The 20,871-nt window shown below is 37.3% G+C and overlaps 1 protein-coding gene across 1 annotated transcript in view; it reads right to left on the minus strand.

The window, feature by feature from the left end:
- LOC126471316 (dystrophin-like) overlaps positions 1-20,871 on the minus strand; it is a 293,208-nt gene that overhangs the window by 30,116 nt on the left and 242,221 nt on the right. The window contains exons 13-18 of the mRNA XM_050099438.1: positions 19,427-19,611; positions 13,514-13,656; positions 13,299-13,410; positions 10,175-10,431; positions 4,564-4,701; positions 3,650-3,899 (exon numbers count right to left, since the gene is read on the minus strand). Of these exons, the coding sequence (XP_049955395.1) occupies positions 3,650-3,899; positions 4,564-4,701; positions 10,175-10,431; positions 13,299-13,410; positions 13,514-13,656; positions 19,427-19,611 (1,085 nt within the window). The remainder of the gene's footprint in view (positions 1-3,649; positions 3,900-4,563; positions 4,702-10,174; positions 10,432-13,298; positions 13,411-13,513; positions 13,657-19,426; positions 19,612-20,871) is intronic.

Genomic DNA, 20,871 nt, shown 5'->3' on the forward strand with positions numbered 1-20,871 from the left:
CTATCTCTCAGTATCAATGCAAAATTCTCTGGCGCACAATTCAGTAAATTTACTGAAACAATTTTCCTCAGTCTTACCACTAAGAAAAATGGATACTGTTTATCTCTGGTGTCACATTTGCAGTAATAGGCAAGCCAGATTCTGATCTAAGAGCATATTGTGTTAAATTTTATAAATGTTTTTAGATTTATACTGATCCCCGAGAGTCACATTTCAGTTGGAATCAGCTCCAGTAAGAAAAATAAAAGGCCACTTTACACTACACAAACAGAAGAACAGGGGAGAAGGTTATGGTTTCACCTCTTCATGGTGTCATCATTACAGAGTGGCTAGGATCAAAAGGAAATTTGTTATTACCATTTTGAAACAATCATGCAGCAATAATGAGATTAAAGGAAATCATATGAAACCTGAATCAAACAGACTGGATGATGCACTGAACACGACTCCTACCAATTACGTTTCCAGTGTTTTATGCAATGTACCATTTTACTTGAACAACAGTCACCTTCTGAAGATATTGGACATATAGATTGCACCTTAAAGGACACGACATGGGATGCAGCATGATATGGACATAAGATCCAAAAACTAAACTGGCACTTTCCTCCATGGATGCTACACATAAATTTAAGATAATCATTAAGGCATGCATTGGGCAATTTTAATTTTCTGATGAACTGAAAGTTTCTAACTGGTGCACAATAATTAAAAAAAATTCACAAAAACATGCCAAGACTTCACTTATCCACCTTGATAATAAAAATAATCATCTCACTACCATGATCGAGTGAGTGTGAATGGCAGAGGTACTTTAGTATATTAACTATTTAAGTTATTTCATTGCAGACGTGTGTAATAGATCAATTATTCCATCATGTAATTTCCTACCGAATCTTACCACAAGGAACACAAGATGTTTCAAGTCTTCAACACTTAAAATGTCAAGAACATTGTCAGAAATGACACCACATATCTCCAAAGTTTTTATGTATCATTTGTTTTCAAAGAATGTGCATTTCTTTGTTGGCTGTTCAAAAAATGTGATCCAAAGGCTCAGCAAACATTGTATATTGAAGGTATGCTTTCACTTTACACTCTCCGGTTTTGTCACTCATAAAACTATTATTTTTTAAATATGACTGAAGAATGATTTTGTCTCCAAATGACAGAAATTTTGTGTACACAGGCCTAAGAGTATCTGGAAACTGATAATCAAGGTGGTATTCAAGTTGTGGAAAACAAATGATTAATAGAGTCGCCACCAAAATTTCTACCCAAGAACAAATTGGCAACTATCCAATAATAAATGATGGGGGAACACATTTGAAAGTGGTTAGCAAACAAATAGTAAAATATTATATATGCATGGTAGTTTCTTATTCTTCATAAACACTCTTAGCATGTGAACTATGTGAAAATTTGGTATTAAAAATGGTCAGGCAGTTTGATGAAATATATCTTAGTATCTAGACACTAAGATCTCAATCTGCTCACAAAATTTAATCATTATCTGACAATGAACAATGGCCCGAAAGAGCTTCAGTAAGCATCCACCCCCTGCACCCATCTACCAAGACACAAACACGAAATTTAATGTACCTGGCTTTTTATTCCTATTAAATTAACACAGGATCTATTACCCATCAACAAAAATTCAGAAAGTGTTTTAAAAACAGCAAAAATTAAGTTTATAAAATTTGATTCAAGTAGTTAAACAATTTACTAAAATGTGTATATTTCTGGAAGCAGCAGTAATACAACTATCAAATAAAGTAACAGGAGAAAACATGTAAGTGTGATAAACATGTATTATTTTACTATCAAACAATGGAACATCCTGGCCACTGAGGTTGGACTGCAAGCAACTGCACTTGATGGGAGAAGCAATTCATGGGAGGTGGGGGTAAGGAGGAGGCTGGGGCAGAGAACGGGAGAGATAGCAGAGTAGGGGTGGGTGAGAGAGTATTGCTGCTCGTAGGAGTATGCAGAAACATGCTGGGGCCTACTTGGTGCAGTTGGAAAATTTGAGGGAGAGGGAAGGAGAGTGGAAAAGGAGAAAAGTAGAGAAGGGGAAAAAACTATTTGGTGCACTGGTGGAATAGAAGGCTGTGTAGTGCTGTAGTGAGAGCAGGGAAGGGGATGGGTGGGTGAAGGACAGGGACTAGTGAAGGTTGAGGCTGTGGTGGTTATAGGAACATATTGCAGGGAGAGTTCCCACCTGTGCAGTTTAGAAAAGCTGGTGTTGGTAGGAAGGATCCATGTAGCGCAGGCTATGAAGTTGTCACTGAAGTGAAGTGCATTATGTTGGACAGCATGTTCTGCAGCTGGAAGGTCTTTACCATAGTTTGTCAGTGGCCATTCATGCGAACAGGGAAGTGCTCCATTGTGGCTATACAGTTGGAATGCCAGAGATGGTAGGTGCCTCGGGTCCTGTCATGACTCACTACCATCCAGGACTGGAGTAACTGAATCATGTTCTCTGTCAGGGTTTGGACTAACCCTTATCGTGCCCTGAAATGAGGAATACCCTACCCACTATCATTCCCACCCTTCCAAAAGCAGTATTCTGCCACCCACCAACCCTACACAATATCCTTGTCCATCTAACTCTAACCCTGCTCCCAATCCCTTTCCTCGCTCCCAATCCCTTTCCTCACAGCCCATATCCCTGCAACAGACCTAGATGCAAGATCTATCCCATACATCTTTCCACCACAACACACTCTAGTCCAGTCACAACCATCACCCACCCCATCAGTCACATAGCTACCTGTGAAAGCAGACATGTGATCTACAAACTAAGCTGCAACCACTGTACTGCTTGTTACGTGGGCACGATAACCAACAAGTTGTTTGTCCGTGTAAATGGCCACCACCAAATTGTGGTCAAAATACAGCTGGAACACCTAGTCTCTGAACATGTTGTCCAACGTGATGATCTTCACCTTCAATGGCTGCTTCACAGCCTCTACCATCTGGATCCTACCTACCAACACCAGCTTCTCCGACATGCACAAGTGAGAACTCTCCCTGCAATATATCCTACCTACATTCCTGTAACTCCTCTGGCCTCAACTTTCACTGGTCCCTGTCCTTGACCCATCTATTCCCTTCCCTGACCCCACTTCAGCACTAAACAGCCTTCTATTCCAACAGCATGCCCACTAGTCATTTCCTTGCCTCTATTCCTCCTCCCCCCCCCCCTGCTGCTGCCCCACAAAACCTCCAGATTGCACTTAGCAGCCCTACCCTATCTCTACCACGTCCCTACATGCTCCCACAAGCAGCACTACACCCTCCCCCACCCCCATCCTGCTATGCCTCCCACTCATGTCTCCAGCAGCATTCCCCTTATGCCCACCATCCACAGACTACTTCTCCCATCAGTTGCAGTTGCTTGCAGTCTGACCTCTGTGCCTAGAGGCAGTAGTGATGTGTGTGAGAGCTGTGTTTCGGTGAATGTGTGATGTGTGTTTTCTACTTTATAAGAAGGCTTTGGCTGAAAGCCTAGATGTACAGTAGCCTTTTTGTTGTGCCTGTCTGCAAATCAAGATCTCTTCCACATGATGAGTAGCAAACTTTTCTTTTCATAACAGTGTCATTATTATATTATTATGGTATTTTAAAAGATATACACTGTCACTACCTCATCAAGGAGCTGTCGCAGACGCTGCAACTGTGCTTCAAGCTGCCTGTTGTGGTCCTCAAGAATTTGCATGCGAGCCTCGAGCCGGCCTTTGTGTTGACGTAACAGTTTTGCCTCAGCCAGCATGTCTGCGCCTCCAGCACTAGTACTCGGCATCTGGCTAGCTTCCTCTGGGGTTGACCCAGGTGTCTGGCGAGCACGAAGACGTTCGTACTCTGCCTGCAAGGACGCGTTTTCCTCTTCCAGTTCCCTGTTTGACAGCAATAAGCAATGCTTGTCAGTTAATAGCTCTGATTGGTGAAGTGATTACTGGTTGTAGCTTATAGGTACAGGGGTTAGCACAGTAAGAATGTGTTGAACTGTGCAGTCAATGATATGCAACCATGACATTTACATTTTATTTCAAAAATTAATATTATTAATTTACTATCACAGTTTTATTTTTTCTACCTGTTAATAGAATATGTCTAAATGTGTTCAAACAACAATACTTAGGACTCCGAAGTGTTTGGTATTATTTTCATGTTGACAGTCTTTGGAGAAGAGGAAGAAGAGACAGGATGGGGTAGGGAACAAAAGTCTGGTTTGGTGTGGTGAGATGGGGCAGGGGAAGGGGATATAAATGAGAAGTTGGGAACATGTAAAGGGAGGGGCCATTAGTGAAAGAGTAGGGAGAAGGTACAGAATGGAAGAAAGTGTGAATCTAACACTCTGATACCACTGAGGTCATTAGGGACAGATGAGAAAGAAGAGGGGAAGGAGAAAGTTGGATTTAAGGGTATGACATAGTGGTACAGAGACAATGAGAGAAGATAGGAAGAGACAGTAAACAGATTAATATTTTTCATGTACGATGTAACCAAATTACAGCAAACTCTTCCTCTGGACTGAAATTCAAATTACTGTATTAGTACCTTATCATTGCCTCGAGTTCTTCTCGCTGCTCTGCGTCAATTGCAACCATAATCTGTACTGGGCTGCGAGGTACTGGGACACTTTCACCTCCATTGAGCGACTGGCAATACTGGGCAATCAGCTGATGTTCATCATCTCTGTAAAACAATGAGGCATTTTGGAATTAATTATAGCATCCAACCATAAGCTTCAGTCTGCCCTTTTGGTACAACTTCTGACTACAAAAAAGTGTTTACAATAAAATTTTTTGTTAAAAATATTTTTAATGAAAATAATTTGACAGACGGTGCCTATTTTATGAATTCAGTCTTGTTTGTTTATTTTGGGTCTCATCATTATTTGAACAGCACTTTTTTTCAGAGTGCTTGTGGATAATCCCATCAGAAATTGATGCTCCAAGATTTTGTTAAAACCATTTCATAAGCACAAATATTGCCATCCTTTATCCTCTTCATATGTGTGAGTTAGAATGATATGGCATGATGAAACATTATAATGGTACACAAGCTTAGTCATTCTTCTAGCTACTGAGATTTGAGTTTTAGCTAAAATATCTGACAATTAAACAAGAAAAAGAACATTACAGGAAATATGAGAAGAAACCTTTAACTCAACATACATATTTGATAGTTTTAAAACTCTATGAGTTGTCTTGCACTCACTGAAGACGATTCAGGAGTCCCTCTTTGATTTATGAACTCTGACTGAACTCTTTATCATATCTGAGTGACAAAAACTCCTGAATGTATATCACATCCAGTTTTCCACTTTTGGTCTTGTTGCAATCGTTATGCAGACTACACTATAATTTGCATCAAAGCAGAGCAGTAATTAAACCACTGAGAAAGGGTACACAAATGCCCATCCTGGGTTTAGGGTTTTCATTGTTTCCCTAAACCACTTCTGGTAATTAACAGTGTAACTTCTTTGAAAGAGACACAGCCAATTTCCAGCCCCATCCTTGCCTGAAACAAGCTTGTGCTGGACCTCTAATAATCCTCTATCTTCATTTAATTTGAAGTAATGCTGCCTAACAACAACTGTCAATAAATCTCCTATAAAACTGTTAATCTCAACTGTTCTCCCCTTGTGTCTTCATTTTGCACACTTCCAGTTTTACTGAGATAACTGCAGAGACAGCTGAAACACATTAAATCTTGATACACTGTCCATTGTAATGGTCACTTTTGTGAATTGTATTCCATAAACTCTTCTTAAAATTAAAGATGAGTGAAGTTTGATACATTATCTGATATCCTACAACTTTCTCGGCTAATAAACTTCATTATTTCAGTCTTGAGATGTCTAGAAGTCATTTTTCATTTCATTTCATTTACTTCACCCACCGTAACTGTCACATGGAAACTGACCATTCATGTGAAAATTATTATAACTATCCTTAGTGATTGTTTAAAATGAACATATCTACACCGTATCTGAAATAGTTTGATTTCTTACTACAGCTATGTAGCTTTCACCGTGTGCAATACACATCGTGAATATTTCCCTGGCAGAACTAAAAATATAGATTCAGCTTTCCTTGTGTGCAATGCACATTATGATGATTTCTCTTGTCTTTGATGGAGTCAAGTCTTTGATGGAGTTACTCTGTGATTTTTTGGTTCCATCTGAAATTCAGTGATGTGTTATTCAAAGCTGATATACAATAACTTGCAGAAATTCTGTCTCTAGATTAATTCCCACGTCATTTATCATTTAATGGATACTGTCACATTTGACCTTTTAGCTTTACAGCCATTACTAATGTAATAACGGAATGAACATCCCACTAAAAATTCTAAAAGAAGAATTTCAGAACCAAAACTTCTCATGGAGAACCACAAATGATTCCATCTCAGCAATACCACAGAAATTTTTTTTCTGTTTCTCTGATGTATGCACATTTGAGTACACAGACTTAATGAAAAGGCATTCATATTCCTCAAAACAGATCGTAATTGACCATTCTTGTACTTTGCAAATTGTATATGTAGGGTTCTGACAGTTATTTTCTGATGCAGCTTCTAATTTCCCAGTCAAGTGCCAAGAATGATGGTAACTGCACAGCATTTATTTCAAGTTCTAAAATAAGTGCTTCATAAATTCACTACTGTAAACTGCAGATTACATTGTATGTTTTCACTATATCTCTGCATGTGAAGTAGAAGACCACAGATAGCTGCTACAGTAAACAGGTGGATTCTTCATCATTATATCACAATAATGTTGCTTGTGAAACCCACATATTGCATCCAAAATGTTAGTATCATTAAAATTTCTTCTAGCTTATTCTTTGTTTGGTCAACAATATCCTACAAAGAAACACATGCTTCATTCAGGCTGCGCATTTTCTGCACAAACTGCAATTGAATTTTAAAAACAATGAAATTTCTTACCACAAAATTTAAATACAGAAAGAATTTGAAAGTTTCATCATAAAGTTCACTGCAAATTTTCAGTTTGTTTCACATGACAAAGGAAATGATTACAAATCTTCTGAAACAAATATCAAATGATGTTATATTTTCATTCACGTCTTGGTTTCTTTCCTTCACTTGCATACAATTAAACAGTGTTAACCTGCTGTGAAGCAATAGAGAGAGAAAGCATGTCATTTATAAATATCTCTCTTTTTGGCACTTGATTCTGGGTGTTAAGTTGAAGCTCTTCAAATTAATTCAATTTAGCAGATTGTTTGTTTCTTGTATCCACATAACCCTTGTATCTATCTAAGTCCTTCCATTACTCTCTTATGGAATTTTTCCACCAATTTGATTATATTTATTACTGCAAACACAGTCAATGCAAGAGCAGCAAAACTTAATGATGGGTAGATTATATTGCTCAATGAGTACAGTTGCACTGCTTCAGCTTAATAACTTTTCATTCAAAAATCCACTGCACAACCTCTTAATATTCTGTTATAAACACTTTGATTGTTCCTTGCTAAAGTAACTTCACATTCTTTCTTTTCCAAATTTCCCTGACAGAATTTTAAAAAAGTTTACAACAGCTGTATCAGTTACATTCTATAATAAGCTGAAACCATGTATCCAATCTGTTGACTCATACAGTAATTATCTTGTGAATCTTCCTTTTCCAACCAAGCTTATCACAAATTAAGCATACAGCTAGCTTTATAGCATACTTGTGGCAGACTTCCAAGGCAAATTTTTCCATTAAAAAACTCCACTTCCTTTTACTGTAACATTTCTTTGTGACAGTAATTTCAATTGCATCCATAATTTATTTGACAACTACTAAAGGAAACTTGACTTGCATTCAGGACAATAATGGTTAAATCTGCATCCTGCCATTCAGATTGAGGCGTTCTGTGGTTTCCCCAAATTGGACAGGTTTTCCATGATATTCCCAAGTTGGACTAGGTAAATGCCAGGATGGTTTCTTTGAAAGGGCATGGCTGATTTCCTTCTTCATCCTTGAAACAATATGATCTTGTAGTCTGTCACTAATGACCTTGTTGTCAACATGATGTTAAACCCTACTCTTCCTTGCTCCCTTCAACAATTACACACAAAGAACTGCTTCAGTTATTTAAACAGATGGCAGTCTGCTCTACAGGATGTACTGGACTGATTAAGAGTTTCACTTTCCATCATAATAAATAAATTTTTCTAAAACAAATTTTCACATATTGATGTCAGTTCTTGTTGGTGAATGTCGGATTCTTCCCAGACTGCTGGCGGAAAACAGTTGTCTTCAGGTCTTCTGGCTCCACTGTGTACTGGGTAAAGGGCCAATAAGAAAAGTTGTTTTAGCATACACTGGGAGAAATGTGAAGCATCATATGTGTTCTGGTACTCGACATAGCAAACTAATTTCATCTTCATGTGAGAATTTCAGTTGCAGTACAGCAGAAATCTTTGATGGACCATTTTGTGTAGCATAAGAACATGCTATCTCTTCAGAATGTGTATACAAAAACATGCAGAAATCATTAATGTAATCCATTTTCCAAATACTCACATAGAACATACTGGCAGCTGCTTTACACATTGTGTGTGAACAAATACAACTTCTCAACTCTGTAGCGAAGAATGTAATCCAGCTTTCAAATACTCACGTAACACATATTTGTCCCTAGACTACTCCTTAGAAGATAATTTATATGGCTTCTCAGTTTTGGGGCTAAATTCTTGCACATAACATTCTGATTTATGCAGGCTTCTTGAGACGCAGTTCAATCTTCAATCTTAATTCCATTTCCACTGTTATTTTGTACAAAATATACTTGAATAACAGATTTTTCTTTAACTTCTTTGTTGAGTGTTAATAATATCCATATAGATGTCTGCTTGAAGAAGTAAAACAGTTTAATTCAATGGTTGCGATGGCAACAGCACACAACTGTAACAATTACATGACACGTTACTGTGCAACATAAGTCAATAATCCTTACTAATGTCACATCACTATTTTCATGATGTGTATGTCACAAAGCACTGAGAAACACTACTGCTTCTGCTGCTTTCATAGTGATCTAAATGGAAGTATGTGCAAGTTTAGCATACAAACAGTGAAATAAGATTACAGTACATTTACAATTATCTTTGCTTTGTAGGCAAAACATATGCATATATTTTTGATAGCACAGTCTTGCAGTGTTTATAATATGCCAACAAGCAATTACGGTATTTGAAAAGTAATCCACATTTTTCACTTTTCTTCATAAAAAATACTGATTGTTAATAAACCCTATATGACTCTGCAGATTCAGCAAAAATATACTTTCCTCCACATACTTCAATAAAAATTCCATGGGAATATGAATATGAAGGAACTAAAACACTTGATAATCATTCACTAAACTTTTATGAATTTCCTTTTATGTCATACACATCTTTTTCTTCAATTACTTTGGTTCTGGAGCAGCATTATTCCCAAATTAGCATAATTTGCCAACCTATCTCCAATTTTTACAATGATTTGTAATGGACATGTTCAAGCTTTGTTTGCTCGGAAACTAAAAACTCCATATCTTCTTTCTTCATTATTTCTTGAAATTCATTTAAAATTATGAGAGTATTCAAAAGAAGAAGGTACTCTTCTTTGACTGTCAAATTCTTCTTGGTTGATTAATGTTCTTCTTAATATTAGTCCATGTCTCTTATTGTAAAACAAGAATTTTCTATTGGTGTTCAGTAGAGAAACATTGTAAACAAATGTTTACAAATTGCATTTATTCTGAAAAAGCTGCATTGGATTTTGCTAATGTTTCTAGCTTCAAATTATCACCTTAATCTCAGAATGAACTAATCTGAATGGAAATAGAACATCATTTCTTCATTTCCTAAATATCTGATTCCAGTAATTTTAATCAGTATTACAAATACATCTCCAATAAGTAGGAGTTCCATCACATGACAATGTCAAACTGTAAACTTGCAGTGATAAAAAATTACAAAGGTAAGGTTCTCTAAGGTGACAAAAATGTGTTATGGCAAAGAATGCCACAAACAAACAGGGATCAATAAGGGACAGTAGTTGTTTTAGCAAGCAGTATTAATGTTACTAGAAGAAGGTTGTTGGTGTGCTCTACTTATACCACAACACATATTTCATGTCATGTGTGACTTGGGAAATACATACGAGTCAGGGGTAGAATTACTCCTGGTTCGCAATTCCACCTCTGCCAGCCGCGATGCGTACATTTCTAGACGAGAGTGCATGTCCTGGCTGAGGGTTGAATGTTGAGGTGATGGTGCAGGACTCTCCAGAGCATCTCCTTCCAGAACTGTTTGGACTGGCAAGTAGCCTACTCTCGGATGTTTCTTGAAGTATCGCTTAGACTTGAACTTGTTGCGTAGAGCACGTGTGAAGTCACGGACATCTTCACCGGATGTAGTCTGAAATTCAATGTGAGTGAACATTCTCTTTTAACAAATAAATTTATTTACAAAATGCCATTCGCCTCACTATTCAATACCATGTGCACTGAGTTTCACTATGCCTTATACCAACATGGGACTTATTTCACTGCAACCCCAAACTTGTTTAATCAATGAGTAATTTCTCAATGTAAATTTCTTTTCCACATCAATATCAGTCTAACTACAACAATTAATTATCCATATCACTTCTATGGTCTATAGGACATGCTGTAAATAACTTAAAATGAATAACTTTTATCAATATGGTGTTTAACTGCTTCTTCTATGTCTTCTTGAGAGAATAACTTCATTATTATAAATGAAAAGCATGATGTTGTTTATTTTCTACAATATTACTTTATTTTGTTACTCTGTTTTTGGCATACATGACCATCATCAGACTTTAACTGACTATCAGTTAGAATCTGATGATGGCCCAGTAAGCTGAAAACTGATTAACAAAATAAAGTAATACTGTAAAACATAAATAACATTATGCATTTCATTTATAATTTATCAGTATGTCTCATTACTGTATTAATGCCATATCAAACAAGCATAATAATACATTGTAGACAGTGAAATCTAACTATGAAATATCGACTGGAGTAAATGCCATACTCTGTTAACAAATAAATCATCAATATTGCAGATTAAGTCAAAAATATATTTTCAGAATGCTTGCTGTCCATGAATTTTCCTTGTTTCCTTCTAGTTCCATTCTTTTACACTTTGAATGTGTACATTTGTTTACATCACACTCTGAAGTCACTCTCTCGGTCAAGGGAAATCTTTTTTAGAGCAAGTTGAAACAACTGTTAATTACAACATGTTTGAACTCAAACAAATATTCATGAATGCCATAACTGATAGCACTAATTTTGTATATTGCAGTATATTGGTGGTAGTAAATATCTATAACACTACACAATGTGCTAGTCTTTGAATATACTCATATTTATGGCTTGATATCATTGTGGTAAATGTAAAAAACTAACTATGTCCAAGACTGTAAAGTTTTTATGGACAAATGAAGATTATTATTATTATTATTATTATTATTATTATTATTAACTCATTTCCCTACACACCCTTCATAGCATGTTTATTGCTCCTCAGTCTTTGCTTTTCTTGCACTTTATCTTTGTTACCTCTAAATTCACCAAACAAAGAAACATTTATCTGTTTGAAATCAACTGCACTTTATCTTTTCTTTGCTAAAAGACTTCTGCAAGAAACCATCCCACTTCAAGCCAAAACATGTCAACTGACTGTTTATAAATAATTTCACATACTTGCAAAGTTTTGATGTAGTAAATATAATACAAAATACCAAACAAATGGGCACAAAGATTTTACAGTGCATATTCTTAATATGTCTGGAGCAGATTTTCTTACTTAATTGTAGTTTCCTTAATTTACAGAACATTTTTTTCACTAGACACTGTGCGAACATCACTGGTTTAATTATATTGTGGAATAATATAAAAATGTAACCTCTCCCCTAGTTATTTGGATGTTTTATTATTGTTACATTCACTAGCTGCAAGTAACGAACTCCTCACTATGGTAACATCTACATTTCACTTCCTCTGATTAATGTCCTGTGGTTTCCTCTAACTTTAATGTGGTTTCTACTTTTCCCTTTGATGTACTTATCACTGGCTTTTATATCCTTACTTTACTATGACTGTAACAGATTACAGCATTTTCAGTCTCCTTTCACAGTTTTAATAAACAGATATAATGCTGAAATATTTGTGTACTTCCATACACCTTAGATCATAGCTCCCTGCAAACATCTCATTGCTGTACATATATCCCTTAACATATATTATTTCCACTTGCCCTTAATCTTATTTATTTTGTTGTCCCCATGTTTATTTCTGCTTCTATTCCTCCAAACTAATTCAAATTGGCAATATAGTGTCCTTTGCCTTACAACTTCTCTGATTTTTTTTCCTTGAGCCTCTCTCTCCTTCTTTCTAATAACTCATGGATGTCTCTTATTTTGAGTTCTGCATGAGCTGTTCTAGCTCTCCCTCACTCCTCAACTATTTCCGCTCCCCCCCCCCCCCCCCCAAAAAAAAAAGATGAGACTTGTTGCTTCATTTGTTAGGAGAACCGTTTTTTCACGTATTTATGTGTTTCATCAACTTTACTGAAAATTTTGTCTCCTGAAGGTATGTATTTGCCAATCCATCAGCTTCTCTGCAAATTTCTGAAAAGGATTTTTCTTCTGAGAATTTATTCCTCTCTTCCCTTTTTTATTCCTGCTTTTACTTTAGATACTTTGTCAGTGTGAACCAATGTTCAACATACTGATTAACAATGAAGCAATCTGAATTATTTAATGTCCTGTTACCTCTACAAATTATTTAGTGTCCTGTTACCTCTCATATGTTACATGGATTCTTTACAGTTAACTACATTCCTGTTATTTTGAACCGCAAACATAACTGTAATCTTCCTGTGTGACACACAGCATTTTTCTTGCATTTTATGAGAAATCCTTCATATAAACAGTTACAATGTTCAAGACGAAATGTTCTTATATGAAAATCATACATTAAATGGACTTCTGAATTACTTGTGAAACATATTTTTTGTCTGTTGTTTTACTGATCTGACCCTTGTCGCAAACACGAAAGAAATGACTTTCCAACAAACCACATACTATAACTGATTTAAACCATTTGATGAGCTTCTCACAGACACTGCACAAGATTCGTTCACGTTCATTGTTGACAAAAAGTAACTAACAAGAGAAGAGAAGTGGGTGCATTTTATAATCTTATACATCACTATAACTATAAAATTCTAGTGTTTAAGTGATTACTCACAGCTGTACAGTATTCTTGCATGGGGTGTGTAAGTTTATGGTTCTTAGCCTTCCTTCCTGAAAAGAAACAGTTCTGACACATGTCAAAATTGAAGCACTTCAAGCAGCGGTACCTGTGAACCAAAATTATATTATAAACATTACTATTATCAGTTCTTCACAAATACTGCAATAATTAGTACAATAATTGACTATGTTTTATGCAAAGAAACATACCTAAATCCAACAATAGGATATTCTTTACATATATTACATTTAGCTTGATGTTTTGCTGTTTCTGCAGCAGAAAGTCGATGGAGAACTGGCAACCATACCATGCTCTGTGGCTCTTGTTGCAACCAGTTCAAGAAGTGGATAGCCTAGAAAAGTTAGTAATTGCTTGTATTATTATGCTAGTAGTTGCCCGCACTAAAAGAAACATGACATTTTATTTTAAATACAAACTCCAGAAGAGAGACAGAATAAGAGTGTGAGATAAGGGGGGCAGGGGGGTTACACAATTGGAGGTTTGTATTTCTTCTGTTATTAGGGAATATAGCGGCCTTTCTTTTCTACTCCCTGTGAAGAAACTCTCTCTCCATGATACTGATGTTAAATATCATCTTCCGCCTTACATGAATGAAAAAACAAGGCCCCTCATTATTTTTACGAGTACAATCATTCTAAAAGGTAATTAAGTTTAGCAGCTTACGTATCTGATTTTAAAAAATCTTTGTCTCCCCAAACAATCACACTGGGTAGGTCTCTCTCCACCTAGAATCTGAGTGGCATCTCCCTCCTTTCCAGCCTTGCCCAACCAATCCCTCTTTCCTCTCTGGGAGAGGTTAACGCAAAACCTAAAATCTAGGAATAGTATTTTCTACTTTTTACTGTTTCTATTAGCAGCACTTGGAAATTAATCTCCTGAAGGCAAATACTTGCCAGCCATTCTTCTCCTTGGAATTTAAAATATAACACTACTATAGAACTACAATCATATTTACGCAAAGACAGAAGATATGTCTACTGAAGAACCCCTCAAACAGCATTTTATAAAAATCATTAATATCTGTACATACATTAATTTCCAAATTTTGCAGCTTTCAGAGAATACAGTAGCATGAAAACAGTCTTGAAAATAACAAGAAATTCTAAAATGTTAAAAGTTTTGTTTAATGCAGAATAATTTTCAGATGCATTCCTCAGGGTCAGTCATTTGGATTGGTACATGGCCTGACAGGCTGCAGCAAACATTCCAACCAGGAAAAGGCACCCACTCACAGGCTGACCACACTTGCTGCTCACAACAAATCTGTCACAGTTCACGAGTCCACATGTGGAACTGGCAAACCAAAGGAATTGTTAAGGCTTTCGTGACCACTTGTTGACAAACTGCCTGTTGGCTTCTGTCTTGGGTTCTTCGGCCGACGTTCATGTAATGATTTTACTGACGTTTCGCTAGCACGAGTGGCTGGCATTGTCAAAGCTTCACCCTCCATTGCCGGTGGTGAACTGGAGCCGAGCTCGAGGCCGCAAGCTCGGCTTCAGTTCACCACTGGCAATGGAGGGTGAAGCTTTGAAGCTTCGAAGCCGCAGGTACATACAGTCTGTAGCCGCGAGCTCGGCTCCAGCAATGGAGAGTGAAGCTTTGACAATGCCAGCCACTCGTGCTGGTGAAACATCAGTAAAATAATTACATGAACGTTGGCCAAAGAACCCGAGACAGAAGCCAACAGGCAGTTTGTAAACCACAGGAAATTGAGGGGAAGCAAGATAGAAAGTGAAACATGCTCCAGTAAAGAAAAATAACAGCCTTAATTCTGCGACAGTAGCTGGAAAATACAGAAAGATGCACCATTGCCCCTGTTTATATTCTCTTATAGTGTTATTCTGCAGACCTGTGTTCTCAGGCTTACAGATAAATGCAATTCTGGTAACGGCAAGTGCACACTTCGATTATATAGTGTCCCATGAATGTTCAACATTCAGAAATATGACAGGAACAATCATTCAAAGCAAAAAAAGTGTAGTAAACATGGGCTCTAAAGTGCATACCTTAACAGGTATAGGCACTTGTTCATCTTCGCTACTGTGGAACACACCTCTTCTACTGAGGATGTGCTCAGAGCTCTCAATGTATGCATTTTAAAGCCTGTGTTTACTAGCCTTTTTTGCTTCAAATGATGGTTCCTGACACATCCCTCAATAGTGACCGTTCCCTCTGGGACACCTTGTATACCACATACATAATGAATTTGGCAAAGTTGTGAAATACCACAGAAATTATGAATTTCTCATATTTGTGAAAGTTTGGGCAAATGTTTTCCAAATCATGCATTTACCTGCATTACAATTTCTTTGAAGTTATTCTGAAGCAATTCAGTAAGCAGTGATGTAAACAAATTATATATTTTAATGGAACAGCAGCAGCAGCAACAAAAACAACAACAAGGGCATCACATTGTCGTCATATTTTTCATCAAATTTCAAGATGGCAGACAACTTGTTATTATGTACTGCAGTTGCTAGTATCACAATTGGACTGTGTGTGTATTTGGAAGAAAAGCGGAAGGAAAAAAAGGAAACATACTTGGATGAAGCCATTGGTAGTATGTTGAGATTGTAAAAGCATTCCGAAAAATTTGTTACGAGAGCTGCTAGTGGAGAACGTTAAGTCTTAATGTATAAATTACTTACAAATGGATGAGAGTGTATTTCAGTATTTGCTCAGTAAAGTGGATTCTCATACTACAGAACAGAATACTCTCTTGAGAAACGCTCTGTGTGCAGAAGACAGGCAAACTGTGACACTCGTATTTCTTGACACAGGAGAGAGCTACACTAGTTTACAACACAGCACTGGAATATCATATTGCACATTAACCAAAATAATTCCAGAAATATGTGAAGTGATTTAGAAAGCACTAAAGGGGGAATATTTGAAGGTAAATAAATATTTGGCACACTATATGTGCAATAAGGTGAAACATCAGTAAAATAATTACATGAATAATTACATTGAATAATTTAGTTAATGGAATTAGTGTTCCAACAACTAAAAAAGTGATAAAAAGTACAAAACAGATGAGGCGCTTTAGAGTTCAAAAATAAACAAAGTAGAATGGAAAGCTAAGAAAGAATTTTTTATTTTAGAGTGTGACCACATCCTCTACTCTGGCTCGCTGAAAAGCTGCCTGGATGTTTCCAGATGCAGAGGTGGATTGCTGTAGATGTGATTGTTGGACATGATGTCACCTTCAGCATATTCCACTTTCCAATCAACACCCAATTAATAGCATGCGCTGTGCCCCTTGCTCACACATTAGAGAGACGTCAAATAGTTGTAGCAGTGGCAGCGTTCCAAGCAGTTACATTTTACATTGCAGTGAACAGAAGGCGAACGACTTTTATGATCAAATCTACAGCGAGGCCTGAGATTTGATCATATTTATTTGATCACAGGTAAGATTTGACAACATTCCCTATTACACCATCAAGTTTCTGTGACATCAGTATTTGATATATCAACTTTGAGAGAGAAATATGATAGTGTAATCCTGGCTTAAATAATTTGAGTTGCGATTTTCTGTTCCAGGTAGAATGGCCAGCAGAGTGCATTAGTGTTGTTTGTGTTTAGTGTTGTTACCAAGCTTGGTAGGATATACAAGGTATGACTGACTAATAACCAGATTAGGAATATAATATTCATTATTTATACTTCCTTACAACTTTTACATTGTCTCCTTGAAAATGTTCCTCTTACAATACTTACAGTGTCCATGCAAATTTTCCACTGTTCAAAACAGTGTCTGAAATTACATTCTACAAGCATGTTCATGGTCTCCATCACTTTTTCTTTCAACACTAACTGTCTAAAATTTTGTTCCTTTCAGTGCATATTTCACTTTTGGGAACAGAAAAAAGTCTCACAGAGCAAGATCTGGCAAGCAGTGTTTCAACACAGGGATCCCGTGCTTAGTCAAAAACGTCTTGACACGTATCAGGTTCTTGGATTCCATTTTTGAATAAATGTTCCTCATGTGAAAATATTCATGTAAAATCTGCTAAACTGTTTCTTTGTTGATTTTTCCAATATCAGCAACTGTACAAATAGTCAACCAACAGTGTTTTCAGATTAAACCTCCAACATTTTCTACGATTTCATCCTCTGTTGACAGTGAGGGTTGTCCTAAACACGACTCATCTTCAGTCTCTTCTCGACCCTCTTTTAACTGTCTAAATCACTCAAAAACTTAAATGTGTGACACACATTCATCACTGTACCCTTGTTTCAATAAGGAATGGGCTTCTGTAGTGGTTTTTCCAAGTTTCACTCAAATTTTCACATTAAGCTATTGCTCTTTCAATAATTTATTGACACACAGCAGATACACAGTCCTATAATACAAACGAACGCCACAGCCCGACAGAGGGGTCGCAAGGTGAATGGGCGAAGGGAATCGAGATAAGAGATGTCCTACGACTCAACAGTGTAGTTGCTGACCTTAAAGCCTGCATTGTTTGTCTGTCAGTTCAGTTATTTCTCTGCCAGATTTCATGTAAGGGGTGTCGAGAGTGTCAGATGTCGAGTGATCAGTGTGAAGGATGCACTGATAATGCTGTCTCACATGAATATACAGCATCGTCGACCGACAGAGTTCGAAAGAGACTTCATCGTGGGTCTCAATTTGGCCAGGTAGTTAAATTGCACAATATCTATACTGGGAGAGCATTCGGATGTGACAGTGGCTTCATGACGGAAAGTGTGGGAATGCAAGAGCAAGCAAGCACACTTGTCGTCAGGACTCCGCCTGATCATGTCGGCAACCCCAAGGGAGGACTGCTGTACTGTGCACCGAGCACATTATAACGTTTTCCCTGTCATCTGGGAACAAGTACTGGACTCTGTGCGACAGTCTGTGTCACCCTATCAGTTGGCGACTGCCGGTAGGTGGACTAGGGAATTACCATCCCGCGCACGAACTGCCACGTGGAGAGATACCGTGACCAGGAAGCACAGATGCCGACAAATGGCATCTCAATGTTTTAACGATGAATCGCAATTCTACACTGACCCGGATGACCATCGTTTGGGCACTATGGTGATCACGTAGGAGGAGGTCCCGTACATTCAACGTTTCAGAAAGGCACAACAGTGTTACTCCTAGTGTCACAGTGTGGGGAGACATCAAATATGACTTAGGTCACACCTGGTAGCCACTGAGGGAACTCTAACACCACAACAGTACATCAAAAACAGCCTGCATCAAAATGTGTTCTGTCACATAACTGCATCACAGTAACATTGTTCAACAGGAAATGCTTGTCCACAAATGACATGCATGTCTATGAACTACATGCATGATTATGAGGTATTCCCATGGCCAGCAAGACCCCAGATCAGTTCCCAATAGAATGTGCATGTGAGCAGTTTGAATGTAAACTATGTCCCAGTACCAGTATAAGGAAAATCGAGGACCATTTGAAATAGTTCTGGGCCAATTTGCCCCAGGAGAGGATACAAGAGCTTTATGTCACACTTCCCAACTGAATGCACTGAGGCCAAAGGAGGTGCAGTGTTATACTAGCAAGTGGGCTCATTTGGCACAATGTGCCTTCATATAATTGGAAAAAAAAATAATTATGGAGTGCAATAGTCAGTCTACATTGAAACGATGAGTAGTAAACTCGAAGTTGATTTCACATACAATTTATCATAACTGAAACGTGTTTCTCCATTCAGTTATGTTGCGAATCTGTGATATTACCTCACTGGTGATAATTTGTGACTAAGCAGAGAATTACCTACTGTTATTTTAGTAGCCTAATACATTAAATAAAGATATACAGTACTGCAAATTTTGCTGTGTTTCAGTTGACCAAGTGTTTTAAATACTGCACTGTTAAAAAAAACTGAGTTTCCATTAAGTCTTGCTTCCAAGAACTGAAATGAAAAGCAGGAAATCATGAAAATATATACTATACAAAACAAAGGTTTTATAAATAAAAAGGCCATCTGAGAGACCCCATTACTGCAGTTGTGTTCCTGCCAACATCCACAGTAATTTTGGGTAAGTAGTAATTTAATTTTTTAACAATTTTCCTTATAAACATACTAATTGTAATCAATAATATACATAATCAAACAACCTCTATAGTTGTTCTCTCCTTTCCTGCTTTCTCAAAACAACTTCTCACAGATGGTTCAATGTTGGATCCACCAAAGGCAGCAACTTCTCCCAGTTGTCGAGGTACCTGGATACAATCGTGCAGTAACAGCCCCAATTTCCGTTGGTCTACTTGCCGATTAGGATCAGCAATAAGCCTGAACAAATCTGAAACAAAAATGTGAAATATTAGAACTATTATTCATTGTAAATAAGGATTATTCACAGTACCGTGTAACTTAAATATACCACGACAAGATGGCGCCTGCAGAAGAATGTCATGGCACAACGTCCCAGAAAAATGTTAAGTTGGGGTGCATTATGTAGAAAGTGCCTGCAATTAGTGGTGAGGGAGATTCTATTGGTTGCGTGAAGAGTGCGCTAAAACCCTGCCGGAAATCAGTGATCATTCTCAGTGGACACGATCTGACTGCTTACATGAGGAAAACGCGACATTAACTTCCGTCGTGAATTTAAAAACAGCACATATCAAAATGCCACGAAGTACCACTGACACTCTAAAAAAGTGAATTTTATAACTGAAACAAGAAAACGTATACCTATCTGAATACTGAAAAAGTTATGCTTCCAAGAAAGTCGAAGCCATTAATGTAATCCGGGTGACACCGCTACATACGAATAAAATTCCTTAACGTTAGAGACAGCTTGGCCAGAAACGTGAATAACCAACAGCAACTGAGGGTAGCGAGAGCCAATAGGATTGGTTCGTTTCGGATGAGCCAGTGCGCAGCCCAGCGTTGCCAAATTAGCTTTCTAGAGCTGGCAAACGAGTGTTTTGGGTGGGGTCTAGAAGAATGGCTGTTTTCACAGTCATTTTGCTTCTTTTCTAGTTTTTTTCTCGACAATACGAAAGAATTAAAATCCATGTTAATCAAAGGAAAATTATTTGCATTGAACTAAGATTTCAAAATACGCTTTAATATACTATCAAAATGTATTATTAGATTGAATTAAAAAGCACAACAAAACTAAAAGTGCGTCCAGAAGATACCTTTTGTGTGTTCAACTTCGCGCTTGCACACAAATTGCCAATATGCAATACTTGGCGCTATTTGGCAGACGACAGGCTTTTGGGGCCCTTATATGTTCATTGTGTAGTGTGTTGAGATTATGCTGTGAAGGGATTTATGTGCAATAATGTCTGCTGATTCCAGTTTTTATTTGAATAAAAATTCGAAATACGTTATGCTGAGCGTCACCTATTAGATAAAATGTCTCCGATCATACATCACAAGCCAAAAATTTATGGGAAGGGTATACAAAAACTGTGGACGAACATTCATGCTATGGAAACTTAAAAGCACAACAGCTGAGGAGCCTGACATCTGAAAAAAGAAGTGATGACGTATGTGTAACGCTTCAACAAACTACTAAAAATTGAAATGAACACACTGATGATGCAAAAAT

The sequence above is a fragment of the Schistocerca serialis genome, chromosome 3 (genome assembly GCF_023864345.2).
Source record: "Schistocerca serialis cubense isolate TAMUIC-IGC-003099 chromosome 3, iqSchSeri2.2, whole genome shotgun sequence".
NCBI lineage: Eukaryota > Metazoa > Arthropoda > Insecta > Orthoptera > Acrididae > Schistocerca > Schistocerca serialis.